At 43.6% G+C, this 17,473-nt stretch overlaps 1 protein-coding gene across 2 annotated transcripts; it reads right to left on the bottom strand.

The window, feature by feature from the left end:
- Positions 1-5,188: 5,188 nt before the first annotated feature.
- GLRX2 (glutaredoxin 2) lies at positions 5,189-8,752 on the bottom strand. Of its 2 annotated transcripts, none has more exons than XM_019530712.1 (4): positions 8,654-8,752; positions 7,363-7,426; positions 6,351-6,527; positions 5,189-5,778 (listed from the first exon to the last, which is right to left on the bottom strand). In XM_019530712.1, the coding sequence occupies exons 2-4, from the start codon at positions 7,423-7,425 to the stop codon at positions 5,632-5,634; spliced, it is 387 nt and encodes a 128-aa protein (XP_019386257.1). In that variant the 5' UTR covers position 7,426; positions 8,654-8,752; the 3' UTR covers positions 5,189-5,631. The 2 variants fall into 2 exon arrangements, with proteins under 2 accessions (XP_019386257.1, XP_019386256.1); XM_019530711.1 differs by lacking the exon at positions 8,654-8,752 and adding an exon at positions 7,968-8,089.
- Positions 8,753-17,473: the final 8,721 nt, after the last annotated feature.

Below are 17,473 nucleotides of genomic sequence, written 5' to 3'. Positions count from 1 at the left end.
AATACAAAATTATATGAGAAAAGATCTTTGAAAGAAAAAGCCTTATTCTGGTAATAATGGGATAATTAACCCTTCAAATGCCTTAACACATCTTTCCTTGGTATATGGGCACTTACTGGTATCTCTAGTGTGTTTCTGAAATATTGATGGTATTTTGCCTTAAGCAACAATGCCCTGCTAACCTTGGAGTATAGAACTGAAGGAGTTTTGGAGGAGGCTTGAGGTTTTTATCTTTTTATAGGAAACAAAAGGAAAGGTGGAGTCTTTAAAAACTCCTTTGCAAACTAGTTTTTCTTTCACATTCTACAAAGATATACTAGTCTTCACAATCTATGGGGAAAAATAAAGAAATTTAAACAAAAAGAATTAAAAAATCAAGCATTTGTGCAAAATTTATTTAGTATAATATTTAGTGTGAGGGATACATTTGTGTGTGCTGAACTGAATGGATGTGTCTGTAAACAGCAGTGAGGAACTTAGCAAAAATGTAGTAAACTTTGCAATAATTTTTAAATACAGGTGAGGTCAATATGTTAAATCTTTACATGCATTTAAACATGCACTGTGCCTTTGAGAAACTGAGGGACTCATGGAGTATGGAGGTGGAGGGGATGGAAGATGGTGTATCAAACAAAAGTTCTGCAAACTAGGCAACTCAGGCTGATTTCTTTTTCTTTTTTCATTTTCAAATTAAAATGGTGAGAATAAATGTGCAGGTGTTTAAATCCTTTGTATTTTTTTTGATAATCCTATTGTTTTATGATCTGAAGAGAATTTGTTAGGTTGGAATTGTTTCCACTGGACTTGTGGCATCTAGAACAGTGGGCCACAGCCTTCACTAAGATCATTGGGCACTTCTTTACTACAACTAGTAAGTAAACCATCAGGGAAAGGCTTTTTATTCTAAACAGTACATCTTTAACCACTTAATGATCCCTTCTGGGATATACCTTCCTGTTTGCATGTGAACTTTCCTGAAATACTGCAGGGTCTTGGCATTACCAAAACCCTGACCATAGATGTACGTTATATTGAAATTATTGGTTTTTAAACATTTCCCTGCAAGGGAAACAATGAGTGAATTGCATTATGACTGTAGACTTTGAATGAAGATTAAATAAACTATGCATATCACACACTTTTGTTTGCTTTCCAGCAGTTTCATAATGGTGTTTTATTAATTTCATAGTACACACATCTCCTACTGTATTTTTGTGCAAGAAAACAATTTTGTTCCTGGAGTAGCCTTTTATGTACCTAGAAGAAGGTGTATAGTTGTTTTCTAGGCCAAAGCTAGAAAACAGACTAGAGCCACAGAGATTCAACACTTGTCCCTTCAGACTGTCCCATAGAGTCAAAGGAGTGTCTCTTTCATTTTTCTTAATCCTTTGATGTGAATCCTGAAAAGAGGGCAGTGGTGGAGAGGATTTAGAGATGACGGGGATCCTGGCTTTCTGTTTAAAACACAAATTTTCTGATTTTAAACTCCCCAAAGAATGCAATTAAGATGAAACACCACTATATATGAGTATCAATTGGACACAATTTTGTTGATATTTTTATCATTTTAAAGCCCTTTGGGAGCCTACCAGTACCTCAGTCTTTATAATAAAATTAATTTTAAGTACCTATACAGTTTGGTATATGATTTGGGTTTTTTTTATCATGGAAAAATCAGAGCTCCCCCTACACCATTTGTTTATCAGGATGCATGTCCAGGTCTCTCACTCCCCAGCCCTTCCAGAAGGGGCTCCCAGCTACCACAGCTATCGAGCCAGGGACCTGGGTCCGCAGCACCCAAGCTCCAGCTGCTACCTGTAGGAGGCAGCGGCAGCAGAGGAGGGCCTGGAATATCTTCCTCCACAGGTGGCACAACTGGAACAAGGCCCACGGTGGTGGGGATGCTGGGGCAGGTGCAGGTGGCCCACTGGGCTTGGGCTGTCTGCTCTGCTGCTCTCCCCACAGACCTATGGGAACTAGCAGGCAGGACCCAGCAGGGCCAGGTGGGGAAGCTCAGTGCCACTGCTGTAAGCCCTGCACCATCATGCAAGGCACCCCCTGCCCACCTGGCAACAGTGAGGGATACAACTCCACACTGTTGCCCCTGCTGCTGCCAGGCAGGCAGGGAGTACTTCACCATATGGGCATGGGGCTTCTAATGGCAAGGAGCTTCCTGCCCTGCCACACTGGGGTCCCCCCTACTGGACAGTGGAGGCCCCAGGGGGAAGGCAGCAGGGCATGAAGCCCAAGCCCACAGTGGGCAATCCACCCTGCCCTGAGCACAAATCCAGGTGGCATTTGCACGCCCCTGCCCCCCCACCCCCACAGGAGTGCACACAGCGGCAGGAAGCCAGCTCCACCCCCATTAATGAGCTACTTGTGGCTCCATCCCACTCCCCGCCTGGTCCCTGGGGCCATGCTTTCTGGCTGCAGGATCCAAGTCCCACACACTGGGCTGGGCAGCAGCCCCAGCCCTGCCCAACTCCCTCCCTCCTTCTAGGGGCCTCACTTGTGCACCCCCTGACAGCCAGCACTCCCTGCTTAGGCGGCAGGTAGAGGGGGCAGGTAGGAGCACCGGTGCTCCCACCCGCTGTAAGCACAAGCCAGGGAGTGGGGGCACCAGGAAAAGCGCTGCTAGCACTTCTGGGTGTCCACTCCCGGTTGGTGCGATCAGCCGTAAGGGGGACTCCCACCCCCCCGTCAGTGCAGTTGGCAGTGGGGGGACAGCCCCCCACCCTGGTCACTGACTGGCTGCTGGGGGGGGGGGGCATGTGCCCCCCAGACTCAAGAGGAACCAATTGCCTATGCTGACCACCCTTCTCTCACTCCCTCCAGCCCCTTGCAGGCTAGAACTCTCAAGGAGAGCTCTTTTCAAAAGTGAAAAATCTGTATGCTTCTCTATTAAAATAGAACCTCCCCCCCCCCCAACAAAAGAAAAAAGTGTTTTTCTTGGGTGGGGGGGGGGAACAGCATTTCTCCCCCCTTTTTTATGGGAAGCAGAAAACCTGGATCCCTGGAGTTAAGGGATGGAGATATGTCTTTATCTTTGCCCAAGAGACTTAACAAACATAACCAATGAAGGGAGCACATCCACTATAAAGACAAGGCCTTGCTGTAGTACAGAGAAAATAGCATTTCTGTGGGGTGGGATCAGAGGGGGTAGAAATGGGTTGCCTTTAAGGATGTCTTGAAGTTTAAGTCTTCCTCCCACCTCCACCTCAAATTATAAATACAGATTTAGGAAGTGTATTGGAGATGGAATACCCTTGTGGGGAACCCTCTCTAGATTTAAAGGAGCATCTGGCAGTTATCTAAACCTCTACCATTTAAATATACGTTAGGAAAAAACCTATACTTGGAGCAGCTGAAATGCAGCGTCACTATTTTGAAAATACAGTTTAATCCATTAAGGAACAGGATCATGTGACATAGCTGCTTGAGATACCAAGAGACTTAAGGGATGGAGGAGGTCCATTCCAGTCCCGTTCTATGTACTCAACATCTTATCGTTTGCCAGAATATATACAGAATAGTCTAACAATCCCCATAGTGTATAACTGTCTTTCAGCAAATGAAATTCTAGCTACCATGGTGAGAGATCCTGTAATACTACCTTCATTCTTTGCAGATAATATTTAGAATGGTTTGTTTCTTCAGAAAGAGAAAAAAAAAAAAGGTGAAATTAAGATCAGTAATTCAGGTTACATTTTCTGTAAGACTTATAACTAGCAATGTTTTCTTTTAAAAGGTAACTACAAACCATAGAGATAAATGGTTAATTTTAAAGAAATGCACCTCTTTAGATATATGAAAACTTCATAAGGCTTCCAAACTACATTAGTTTAACTCCCATAGAGACACCAGTATCTTATTTTGGCTGACATGCTAGAAATCTGTAACACAAAATAATTTGCTATACACGCACATTAGAAAGTGCATTGAATGCTCTTGACAGCTCCTTAACTTTCGTAACTTGACTGTCCTACAGAGGAGATCTGAGGCTCTCTCCCTAGTGTACTGATTTATTTGAAAACCTTCAACAGAATGGAATATTAAGGAGCCAGTAGTCTCTCCTACTCAGAGTGGCTTGTCTTTGTAAGCGTTTAGGCACAAGCATGTGAAATGTCTGGTGCCTTCTCCTTAAATATATCACAGGAAATTGCTCACTGAAGTCTAACTTGAGAAGCATCTCATCAAGCCTGGAAACGAGCTGCCATCAGCAGCATTAGACTGGGAGTTGCTCCCTGCCACCAGTCTTAGACTGGAAACACTCTTTGGAGTGTGATTGGCTGTGCTGTGATATGTCTGGAAGCTGGCTTCCAGAGGCTATACCTTTATCTACATTAGTACAATATTTTAGAGATTAGGATATAATCTATATGAAAACAGCTGTTTCCAATTTGATTTGAGACTATATACACATCACTAAAAATCCGTGTTTGCAGCTGATCAAATTGCCTTTAATAAGACTAAAACTGCATGTTACAAACACTAAAAACAATGGAATTAAAAAGGAAGAAAGTCACACAGTAATGGAAGGACTAATATGTGCAGTAATATTTCAGCATGCTGCCCTTTACTGTCTCCAATGTGATACATTTAAAATACAGAAGAATCTCATATTATCACTGACTTGATTTTAGACAAAACATTTGGAAAAAAAATTATTTCAACTCAATTACAGTAAAACTAGCTAGAGAGTGTATCAAACTAGCCTGAACTACAGCTTACTGGAACTTTCAAAATCTTGTAAGAATCTATAGAAATGAATGGGTGCTTTGCAGAGGATGAGCAGTTCCAGTTTAACAGGTTATGTTTGTTACCAATTTCACATAACTTTGTGTAGCAATGTGGTATCAAAGATCTGGCCTGTGGGCTGCATTCAGCCCACTTAGCCTCACTGTCTGGCCCCTGGTGCTGTCAGTGGGTCTTGGAGCTGACCTACATGCTGCACATACTGCACACTAGATCAACCCCTGCATTGCGCATGGCTCCTACTCCAGCTGATCTGAGACTGGGCCGTGCATGGCACCTGCCCTGGCCAGTCCATGACACCTACTCCATATAGCATCCACCCTGGCCAGTCCAGCATCGCCTACATGTGGTATCTGTCTTGGCCCATCTGACCCATGAACAAACTCTGCCACTGATCCGATCACTAGGCCCAGATGAGTTTGACACCCCGATATAACATTTTCTAGCTTACTTAGTATTCAGTGCTTACATAGTCTTTTACACCTTCAAAATTCTGGCATTAAAAAAACCCAAAAACAAACAAACAAACCACTGGTTAACATATACTGGGGGTTTTACCATGGTATTTGGTGAAGCTAGAGCAAGAAAGTTAGAAGACTTACCCATGCCCATAAAATGTGTGCCAAAGAGGATTTACAACTCAGGAAACCTTTATTTCAAAGTCCTGTTTCTTCCAGTACACAGCTGGCCAAGCTTGATATGATCAAGTCTAGACACCTGAAAACTGGAATTTAAGTCCATCTTTAAGCTCCAAGATCAATGGCCTGATTTTCAACCATGATGAGTCTCAGCTGTTCTGATGGTTTCTTCGTTAGGGGCCTAAACATGTTTTATAGATGTTTTTCTTCTAGATACAGGACACCTTTGAAAGTAAAGCTAGAGTAGACTACATGGCTGTTCAGAATTTTCTGTTCTTCTCATTTGACATTGATGGACTAGTGGAAGTAACTTCCCCTCCTGGTGAAGCCTCTGAGTATCAGTAGCACCGCCAATACAAGACCCATTGACAAACACTCTTGGAACCTGTTAATACAAAAAAAGAAGAGAGTATGCTTAAGCCTACTAATGAAAAATATACAAAACTCCTAGTCTTATACTTCATGTTAACCTGTAACATTAGCACTTCTAACAAACTTCCATAAAGAGCATCCTGCAATGTTTCAATGTTTCCCTTTTCTTCAAAAGATGGTGTCACTGCAGATAGTTTTGGAATAATCAGAGAGAAAGGCGATTCAGAAGAAATTACAGAGATGTGTCACATAAGCAGAATACAAGTACTAAAATTCTCAAAACGTGGGAATAAAATCTTGCAAATGGGTCATGGCTCCAAGTGTTTTTAATTGTGTGTCTATGGCTTAAAAAGTCTTTATGAAGTACCAGTCAAAAGACAGTGTTACTAACAGCACAGTAAGTTACGCTACCATGGGGTTTCACGTCAGTATCACAAAGAAGAAGAGAGATGAGAGATCCTCAGTTTAACTGGGAGCTAATTTCAAGGTTTAACCTTGCTTGGTAAGCAAGTTCTGGTGAGATCACAGTCAATGGAGTACAGTTTGTGTGTGTGGCTTTCATTATACCAGAGAAGATATACTCACTGTCTTGACACCAGTCATGTGTTGAAGGACATCTTGCAACTGACTTCCATTCCTTTGCATGTCTAGTTCTACTGCTGTGTAATTTACATTCATATCCTGAAACAGCTTCTTTGCCATTTTGCAATAAGAACACCTTGTTTTAGAGAAAATCACCACACAGTTGTCTGAAATAGTTTCCTGTATATTTAAAAAAAAGTTTGAGTCAATTAACTGTTTTTTAAATAATCACTAATTAACAATCAACACTTTCTTAAAGATAGTTAGAAGTTTTATTGTTCACTTAAGGCAACAAATTATAGAGATCAGTAACTTCCATCTTATGTGTTCCAAGAATTCTAGGATAGGAGCCATTTTCCTTTAAATGCACATGGTTACACAATACCATGCATTTTTACTTCTCACGGATGTTTTTCAACTAGTGGGATGGAAAGGGGAAGAACGCTGCTGAAGCTTTCCCAGCAAACAGCATTGCAGAACTCATCTTGGATTCATGTGCGTCTTCAAATACGTAGATACTGATAAGATGAAATAACCCCTCCATGATGGCCAGGAGGTATAGCAGGCACCCTAGTACAAACTTGACAAACCCCAGCACCAAAATCTGTACGTCTAAGAAAACCAAGGCAGCAAGCATAAGGTACATTCTGTCTCCTGACTCCAGCTGCCAGCTGGACTCCACAGCTGAAGCAGTGGAAGTCTCCTACTTTTAATTCTCTTGACCATAAGGGATTAATACCCAAGATAATATTATTTAATGTTTATGCCAGTGCTGAATTTAAAATACTTAGGATTGAGAACACAGCCGAAGTCATCAAAATACAGGATGGGGGTTCAGCAATGCAATCTACATTATGTACTAAGTTTATGAATATTCAATATGGAGACATATTAAAAACAATTCTTCAATTGATTAAAAAAAGGGCAGTTATTAACTTACACAAGCAGATTTTTTTCCTACATGCCAGAAAGAATTCTCCTTGCTAAATAACAAATATTTAGCTCCTCAGTTTACCTGGATCTGGTTCAAAGTAGCATCATTAGACAATCGTGTGGAAGTAGGAGGGCTATTCTCCATTCTGAGGGGAAAAAAAAAAAAAGACTAAGCATTTAAACGCTCTAAATAAAGCCACTCATTTTTATGGTTCACAAGTTATATTAACAGGGTACTAACGACTGGTGTCAAATCAACATTTTCTAATATGCCCCCGCCCCCTCCCATTAAAATCTGCATGCTAATTTCTGAAGTCTGGCTCAAGACTATAAACTATTTGGGACACAGACTCTTAATCTGTGCTCTTTCGGCTGGTCTAGCGCTCAGGTTTATGTACTTGCAAAGCGAGCAAAATAAAGGAGTGAACCTGTTTGGGACTTTTATAAAAGGTCAGCTATGGCCCTAGCTGCAATCAATGTATACTGCAATGTTAAAAAAACTTGCCACATCTAACGGTAGTAACATTCCAGAAAACACTAAAACATACTGCATGTGCCCCAGGATTTCAGAAGAGTGACAGCTTTCCCATCGGACCCCACACACCCAGCCATGCCTCATCATTTTGCTTCTGCAGACTAACACCTATACGGCCAAAGCTCAGCAGGAAAAACATGACAGAAGAGTACCTTAAAAAATGACACTTCCAAGCCTCCTTTGCCATACGGGTACATAAAGGCATAAAGTCACAAAGAAGTAGGGCTGGAAGGGACCCCCAGTGGTCATCTACTCCACCCCCTGCCTGAGGCAGGATCATCCCTGTCCAAACCTTCCCGTACAAATCATAATGTGAACTACACAAGCCCACTGTCAAGCCTGACACAGCACAGAGCTAACACCCGAACCTAACTCAGGTAAAGCAGGGGGGGGATCAGGGCAGCCAACATCTTGCTTCTGTAAAAGAGACCCCAGGAAGAGGGTCGTACTCCCAGTTAAGGAGAAAGGTAAAAAAAAAAAAGTGCCCATGTCTATATGAGTCAGAGCATGGCCCCAAATACGGTGATCGCAAGACCCTCTAGCCACAAGCCTCTAGCTTTGGCCCCAGCAGGAGCCTTGGCATGCCCACAGGCACACCGCAGGAGTCCTCGGCCCACCCATGGGCACCCCCAACCGGCGCACACCAGGAGCCCAGGCACCCCATGGCCACACCCCAAGCAGATGCAAACAGCAGCAAGAGTCATCTGTGGCCTTTTTCTTAGAAGCAGGTCCGGACTCCCGCTGCCAGCTGCTTTGCAAGCCCATGACTATGAAGCGCTGCGGCCGGCGGGGCCCGTGGGAGCAGCCGGAATGAAGCCCGAGACGAGCTGCCTTTTACCCCGGAGCAAGTGTCGGGCCGGGCCGGGCCGTGCACTGAGCCCGAGGACGCTCCGGGCCCGGGCGCCGCTGCAGGAGCCAGCCGGTCCCCCCGCGCCGCACTGACTTCAGCAGGGCGGCCGCGCGCAAAGCCATGGCTCCGCCTGTGGGAGAGGCCGAGCGCCCCGCCCCGCCCCGCCCCGGGGCAGTCCTCACCGCGGTCCGCTCCAGAATGCAGGACCCACCGGAGCGCGGGCTGCCCTGGGCGCTGCCTGCACCGACCGCGCTCGCTGCCGCTTGGTGGGGGCGGCTCCGCTCCCACCTGCCTCGCTTCCTGACGCCTAAACAGGGATCGCTGCCTGTCAGGGGGTGCACTCCCACTGCTGTGCACCCGCTACGCAAAACCGCGGCTCCGGGCAGATCCATTGGGCAACTCCTCGGACTTACTCGAGGGTCAGTGGGCACTGTCCCGTGTCTTCTACTCAGCACCCAGTGCACTCATTTTAAACCTCTGATTTTTCACTCCCTTCCCTATTTTGTCTTTTTGTTGTCCCAAGTGATCAGTGATGTGCCCCACCCCCGTGTGCAGGGGGGCTTATAGTCTACTTGGTGGACTTTGGCCCACATTTTGGAAGACCATGTCAAAAGGCCTGACTGGTGGGAGAACATAACACATGGGGGCTTAGCACAGGGGTAGGAAAAATATGGCCCACGGCCCGGATCCAGTCCAAAGGGACTTTATCCCAAGTGCCATCCAGCCCGTCGTGCATCACGCCACTCCCAGGTGCACAGCGAGGTTGGGGTGGCTCCACAGCTGGGCTCCATTTCTAGGCAGCCCAGGGGGCAGTAGCTCCTTCCAGCTGCAGCCCCATGGATATTGGCGGGGTCCTAGGTGCACAGTCCCAGTCTGGGCCAGGTTCGCATCTGCTCCAGACCTGCCCTGACCAGCGCAAACAGGGTTGTGGGACCCAAACGCAGAGGCCTGACTTAGGGGCCACCCCGTGCCTGCTCTGGACCCACCTGCGCATCATGAGCTGCTGCAGTGGTGGCCAGGCAGAAGATACTGGTGCGCATGGGGGAAGAGCGGCCATCTCCCCCTCACTGATGCCAGGCCCTTCTTGCTGCAGCCACCGGGAGCCTGTTCCCAGGCTGTCCTGCGGCTCCTCTCCTACCGTCAGCACCACCGCTGGCACTGCCTCTAGGGCACCCAGCAAGGCAGCAGTAGCAACACAGGAGCTTCAGAGCAGCCTGGGTGCAGGCTCCAGCCAGCCGCAAGAAGGGCCCAACAGCAGTGAAGGGGAGGTGGCCGCTTTCCCCCTGAACCGAGCAGCAGCTTCTGCCTGCCTGCTGCTGCTGCTGCTGCTACTGCTCATCATGGGCAGGCTGATTCAGAGTGTGCGTGGGGTAAGTCGGGATCAGGGCTGTGTGTGTGAGTCCCAGCTGGTCCCAAGTTGGTCCACTTTGGCTGGGGTGAGTCCAGAGTGGGTGTGGGGCAGACTGGGGCCGGGGTTCTGCATGCAGCTGCTGCTGTTGGCAGTGAGGAGGAGCCACAGAGGACATGGGCTCTGGGTTTGGAGAGCTGTTGTGTGGGAGGGGTGCAAACTGGCTTGCAACAGCTTCCTAAAACTGCCTATGTGGCCCACAGGACCAAATAATATCCCACCCTGGCTTAGCATCAGTTAGGAACCCAAGAGTGTTTTCAGAATTGGGTTGTCCAGTATTAGGTATGTAATTCTGACAGAAGGAGACAGTGCCATGGCGGTGAACTCCTCCGAGTGCTTTCCACTGTCTTGCCTGGATTCTTCTAGCTCTTCTTCATCTCTGAGCTGATCTCACCTCAGCACTGGGGCTTGCTGGTGGCAGGAGTAGCAGCAGGCCAGACTGAGAGAGTCTGCAGAGCACACTGTGTTGTGTGCACACGGGCCTGCTGACTGCATACCTTCAGCACTGGAAGATTTTTGCTGTTCAGGCGTTTCTACATAGGTGTTTCTAATAGGAAAACAAACCTAGATCATTTGAATATGTGTAGACAGCCAATGTGTGCTGTTTTGTAATATGTGCACACTTTATCTATACATTTCGGATCTCTTTTCTAACAAAAGATATTCATATTTTTACAAACACTCTGAGCCTGCCAGTCTGGCTGTATATTAGAATCAAATTAGTTCAGCAGACTTCCATGACCTCTCTAAACTTAGTGGCCCAGCTTCTTAATCATCCTCAGCAAACTGGTCAGTGATCCTAGAATTCTTTTAGCTGAAATATGATAACTGAATTATTTATATTATCTTGTTCTCAGTTTCCCAAAACAAATTAATAATATTTTCCAGTATGCTAGTGTTTATAAAAAATCATAAGATACTGCACTCTCAGTGTGATATTTAGTGATTATAAACATTAGAAGTAATATACATATTAATTTTACATATCATGAACATGACATGCTAGACTATACAACTATGTAATGTTCATAGAATAGAGTTAAAACAACATAATACTATATGCAGTACTTGGCAAGATACTTTCTTAATAGAGATCATTTATTCCGTACTGAAAGTATTTACAGGTTCTTTTATCTAAATGCCAAGTTCAGAGAATTATGATATTTTAAAAATATACATAAAGGTTCTAGTTTAATTTTTGGCTGGAAATTATTCTGTTTGTATTTGTGTCCTAAAGACATCATCTTGCAACAAATATGATTTTATTGGCTGTTGGCCCAACTTATTAGCAGCAAAACATTATCTACAGTCTAAGCAGAGGAATAAAGGTACTGGCATTCATGCAGAAGAGATGAAACATAAAAATAGAGGCATGACTGAAAAAGCCCTTTCAGACTAAGGGATTTAATATGAAATATGGTTTGATCCTGTTCCTTGTGATAAAATTGATAAGAATTAAGTATCTACTGATATATCTACTAATACTACATGAAAATAGTCCTGTTCTAAAATCTGTCAACAGACCTTGACTTAGTAATAAGTTGTCCAAGTTGATAGCTTTGTAACATCGTTGTATACACAAATTGCAGGAATCTACTTTATAACCTCCTATTTCTATAGTTTTTATTTGTTGTTTTTTTCAAAAACAAAACAATGAATGGTAAGTTTTCTTTGAACCTCAAATTGCTATAGTGGATGATTTAGGGACAAGCATTGCTTATTTAAAGAAATCAGACCTTAAGCAGCAGTTCTTAACCTTTTGAAATTCACCTCTTGTTAGACTTAAGACGCACCTGAAAATTACCAGCCCTTAATTTTCACTGTTATTTATTTTTGCTATGGAAAAAGAGAAATTCTGTTGCAAAGAACTCAGAAAGATTACAGCAGGTCAAAATTTTAACACTATAGTTTCCTATTGGAAATCTTTTTTTTATCTTGTGACTCGTGTCTGGGCTTCTGCATGAATTTACATGTTTGTTGAGCCTGACAGGCTGTGCTAAGAATGCTTCTGCTGTCGCCTTGAATTTGCAACCACTGTACTGTCAACTGTGTCCGTGCCTTAACAACTATGCCACCCAGCCCCCTTTACACACCTAACAGTGCTGATATTGTGTGGCACCCTGCTATGCCTTTGAAAGGATCGCATTGTTGCACAAAGGTGGTTTGTTTTCCTGGAGGCAACGTAGAGATCACAGACACACAGACATCAGTCGGCACAAAAGGATGTATTTGTTTGTAAACAAAGGTTAGAGAGTGGAGTTTTGAAGCTCAAATCACCTCTGGCAAACTAATTGCGTTTGCAAGAGAAATTTATCTTCTTTCTCCTGGGCACGTGTGCAGACACAGGAATTCTTGCAGCCTACTTTTATTTCATACAAACATACATGTAGTTACATCATTACATACATCGCATGTATATTATAATTAGTTATTTGAGTATGCAGGGCGGAGAGGTAAATATGCAACAGCTCATTAAGCATGCTCAATGCTACAAGAGTTCAAAAGTTTATACCCTAAGGCCATGCAGTTAAATTCCAGTTTTTGTAATTAGCATGAGAAAGTCTAAGGAGGATAGGGGAGAGGAGCCTTGGAGAGTATTTCTTTTTTATTAGGAGCAAGATGCAAGCTGTGCATTTCTAACAGCATGGCGCTCCTGAGTACCATGGCACCCTGGCTGAGAATCACTGGACTAATGTATCATTAAAGTGAGTTTCTTTTTTCAAGTCATGCATTTGATTGTGTGCCTCGATAAAGTAATATTTTGCATAAAGGTGACAACTTACCTGAAAATGTACATGTAGCCCTCTTAATTCTTGATATGTGATACTGGCAAATATACATATGGAACATAGAGGTGGTTGCTGCAAAAAGGGCTCTTTTTTATAATATAGAGAAAAGAAGGTCCCAACTACCGTGGGACTAAAGTTTCCACTGCAGGTTTTGTCGTCGTTCTTGTTCGCAAGAATCAATCAGTTAACTCTGTTGACCGTATCAGATTCCAATTTGGGCAATTACATTTTGCCTACTTAAAATTGTCTTTAAATCATTCACCTGCTAAACAGCGTGTTGAATAAACAGTTACTGTACTGTAGTTCTGAGGCTGCTGTGTTTTTAGTAGATGATATAATTCATTTCATTATGATGTTTTAGCATATGTATATGTTACACTGTTTTAATATAACTCATACTATATTATGGGTATATTTTTGGTTATAACACACATTAATAGTTCTTGCACATCAGCACAGAAAATGCTACCTTTACTTTTACTTTTAAAACATAGAAACAATGACAGGTTCCCAGTCTACTTAGACTTGAAGAAAAAAATAAAAACATAATTTGCAGTGATGAGAGAGACAAATAAACCCTGCCAGAGGAAATCCACCATCATTTCAACTCTTTAATTTCAGTAAGGTCAAAACATCTGATAACAGGAAGATATTAATCGCATGAATTTTGGCGTATGCAATTTAGTAAATATGTGATAGTGATGTTTGCTTGAAGTTTGGTTATTCTTGTTGAAATGGTATGTTTTGGATATTAACAAGTAAGTTATTTCTTCTCTCACATTTTTGTGGCATTTGATTTTTAATATTTTATTGTATTTTTGTGATGTGTGCATTGTGTCCAAGACTCAGAACACTTTCTCTGTGATTGCTACTGTAGAATGAATGCTTGAAAGAATACATTCAGGCTGAAGCAAGTGTACGAGTCTCAAATTACTTCTATTACCATACCATCTAAGTAGGCAGAATAATTCACATACTGATAGTTTAGTTATTATGAAGAATTAGAAAAAGACAATGCAAATTACTATTGCAATAAACAATGTAGTTGACAGAGTAGGTTGCACCAATCTAATTCGTAATCTAAACTCTGCCCTCTGTGTCAAAATGGAAATACCGCTCATAATATATTGTGCAATCCGGCATAACAAGGATTGCTCTGTTTTTCATATGTGTGTACTTTGATTAGCAGTTTCCAATGGGGTTTTGTCACCATGTAATATTTTCTTTATGTACATAGATATATCTTTTATCTTTTACGGGCAGATTCTTATCTGCCATGCACAGTGATTCCATAGAGCCTACGCAGGACGAACTAACTTTCTGGTTACACCTACTGGTTTAAGAAGCAATCAGTGATTCAGTATGAATGTCCAATTTGAACAAAATAAAAAAAGATACCCCGAAAAAGCAGATGCCAAAACTTACTGCTCACTTGTGAAGTTCTAATTTGACAGAGCCAGCTCTTAATAAAAACTGACAGCTTTCCTAATGTGATTCTTTTCAGAATCTGCTTTGATGCAGTTGTTTATCAGAATGTGTAAAGCGCCATCTGGTGACTCCTACTTCTATTACACCACTGTGATTAGTGGAGCAGATAAACCCTCCCAGTTACTGCTTTGTGCTCTGTGCTCCATCTTCTGGAGACATTTGAGCCATTACCCAGGAGGGCGCGTCCAAATGTGCAGGAACGTGTACTTTCCCAGGGAGAAATAGCAGCAGCACATTTTGTGCTGCTGCTGCTTGTCCCTGGGGAACACTCATGCCATGTGTGCTCTGGAGCCAGCACAATTGCGGGCCTCAGTAGCCTTACCTGGGTGGGTCATGGAGGCCTTAATGAGCTGCAGCGCTCCTGCAGCAGAGAGCCGGGCCAGCAGCCAGATCATGGCTCTAGCCTTCCAGGTTCCTTTTTTGGGTGAAACACACTGCTGCCACATGCACCACCATGGGCTTTTTAGTGTGGGTTTTTTGGACCACAGGATTTCCAGGTGTAGTACTGCAAAGCATCAGTGCAGGATACAGTTGCATATACGGCATGTAGTGCCGAAGATGGGTCTGTGGCACCACATACTGCACATCCGTGCCCATCTGGACACGGCTCAAGAGCCCAGTTCAGTTCAGCCCATGCATCTCCATTAGAGAAGTGCTCACAACACACTTACCCAGTGGCCTGCTTGGTCTCTGGAACAGAGTGCCACTTACTCAGGTGTTTCTAAGGGCCCTGCTACACACTCAATTTAGGCTGGATAAATTCCAGCTATGGGAGGAGATGGGGGTTATACATTTTCAAGCACTTTCAAGCTGGTTGGCTCTTTTTATAGCTGAACACTCATTTTTATTGCGCAATTCACTGGTTAATGGTGCAATTGTTACATTGCATGTGTGGCTGGTATCAACTGACTGAGCGAGTCATCTGCACAATGCATGTAACGCGTAGCCAGGGTCTTTACCACATGCCTGGCAGGAGCAGGCTGTCAGGGGAGGTTGCCCTACATTGGGGCAGCTTGCATAGCTTGACCCAAACCCTACAGCTAAGAAGCCTTGCCCAGTGCGCCCCCTGCCTAACCACCCCGTTAGTCTCTACAATGCAGTGTTGCCAGGTCTTAAATATTAAATTATCATATTGGAAGCTCAAAAGTATCGTATATGATGCAAACTACTGTACGCTGAAGAAAATACAAATATGTATGCAAATAATTATGCAAATCATCCTTATCTACTTTATGCAGGTGACCTTCGCCATAGTTAGGGGATACGTTCTCGTATTCCCCATGAATGGCAAAATCCATGAATAAGGCACTGTGTTCATGAACGCAGCACCCCCGGTGGCTGGGGGGACAGGGGGCACAGCTCTAGTGGCAAAGGTGGGAACCCAGCGGCAGCAAGTGCAGAGCTCCAAAGGAGCTCCTCTAAGTGCATAAAGTGTATTTAAAATGTGGGCTTGGCATTCGCGAGTATTTGAAACTGCAAATGCTGAACCGGCAAATAAAGAGGGTTTCCTGTATTGCTCATTATAACTCGCCAATGAGCGATTGAGAATTGGGTCATGAAAGTTGAAATATTGCTTTATTTTGAGGCACGCAGTCATAAGGAAGTGCTGAATGGCAATCGATGCATGGGTGCGTGGTGCTAACATTGTAATGGGAGTAAAATAGGTGAACTGGTAAAGTGCGGTCTGTGAAGTGAACCACAATGGTCATTTGATGGGTTGTTAGAGGTACAGTGTGTGTCTGTGTGCGTGTGTACATATACACATACACCTACATACAGGCAGCACCTGCTTAGCAGTCTTAACTGGTTCCCGAAATCCAAGTGTTAAGTGGAATGGCGTTAAGCAAAACCAATTTTCTGATAAGAATTAATGTATATAAATATAATTCATTAGTGGCTCCCCACTACTAGTATATAAATCACTCAGTTTGGACATCTAATTCAAACATCTAGATGGACGAGATGAGCTCCTGAAGTCCCTTCCAACCCTAATTTTCTATGATCTGATTCAAGCATTCTAATCCAAAGCCAAATCCAATGGTCTACAGACCTCATTCTGGCATTTGCCTGCTTCAGTTTGCTTCAGGACATCCAATATAAGCTCCAGCATTAAGCTTTTATGCTGCTTTTTCTCAGCACTTGCAGTTGGAGTCAGTTGAACGTTTCTGACTCACGATGATTGATTCCAAAGGTCAAAATTAATAGCTAAATGCAAGGCACACAAGTTTTTGATGAACCAAGATGGCAATACAAGCAAATTGGTGCTAAATTGCAGATGGCTGCATGCCGCCACTGTGCTGTGGCCCTAATGCACAATCCCTGTGACCAGCTGTACGATGCCCGTGAGTGTTACAGCAAAACTCGCTGAGTGCTAAGTGGAATTGGGTATCAAGGTAAAATGAGCATTACAGCAAAACAGCGCTAACTGAAACAGCATTAAGTGGGGCTGTGTGTATACATACATGTATATGCGTGTGTGTGTGTCTATTTATTTCTATAGACAGGTTTCCCTTTCTTTATGCTGTACATGCGTTCCTGGAAAACGGTGCATAACTCGAATTCGCGTAAAGGGAACCCACTTTATAATGTAACAAATAGAGGTGAGTTCCAAGACCTCGACTGTACTGACCCCCAGAACTATTTCTACCACTTTTACAAGACAATTTTGGTACTCACCAACAGCAGACAGCACACACAAGCACAGGGCACTACCATAATGGGGACGGCAACTACAGAAACATGTTGCAGACAAGGAGCAAGGAGCACAGATCTGCACAGGAGACTACATTTTGGTGCATTCACTAGCCCAGTGCACCGCACAAAGCAACTGACTGCAGGCTTCCACCACACCAATTGCAGAAGACCTGAATTTACCTCGCCTATAACTAATTTGTGGCATAAAAAGGGTCATCCATAAGAGCAAATTCACACATACAGAACTCGCATAAAGGGAGGGAAACCTGTATTTATAGAAATGTATATTAGAAAAAGAAAACAGGCAAACCAAAAGTGGGTTAAGACTCTCTGAGAGTGACTTGGGTTTTTCATATGCCACATCAATTAGCTGCCTTCAAAATGATGGCCCATTTTGGACACTTTATTATTAACGATGCACCATGCAAG

The sequence above is a fragment of the Crocodylus porosus genome, unplaced genomic scaffold (genome assembly GCF_001723895.1).
Source record: "Crocodylus porosus isolate Cpor-Errol unplaced genomic scaffold, CroPor_comp1, whole genome shotgun sequence".
NCBI classification, from domain to species: domain Eukaryota; kingdom Metazoa; phylum Chordata; order Crocodylia; family Crocodylidae; genus Crocodylus; species Crocodylus porosus.
The sequence above is the reverse complement of the archived record's forward strand: the minus strand, read 5'-3'. Positions and strand labels throughout refer to the sequence as shown.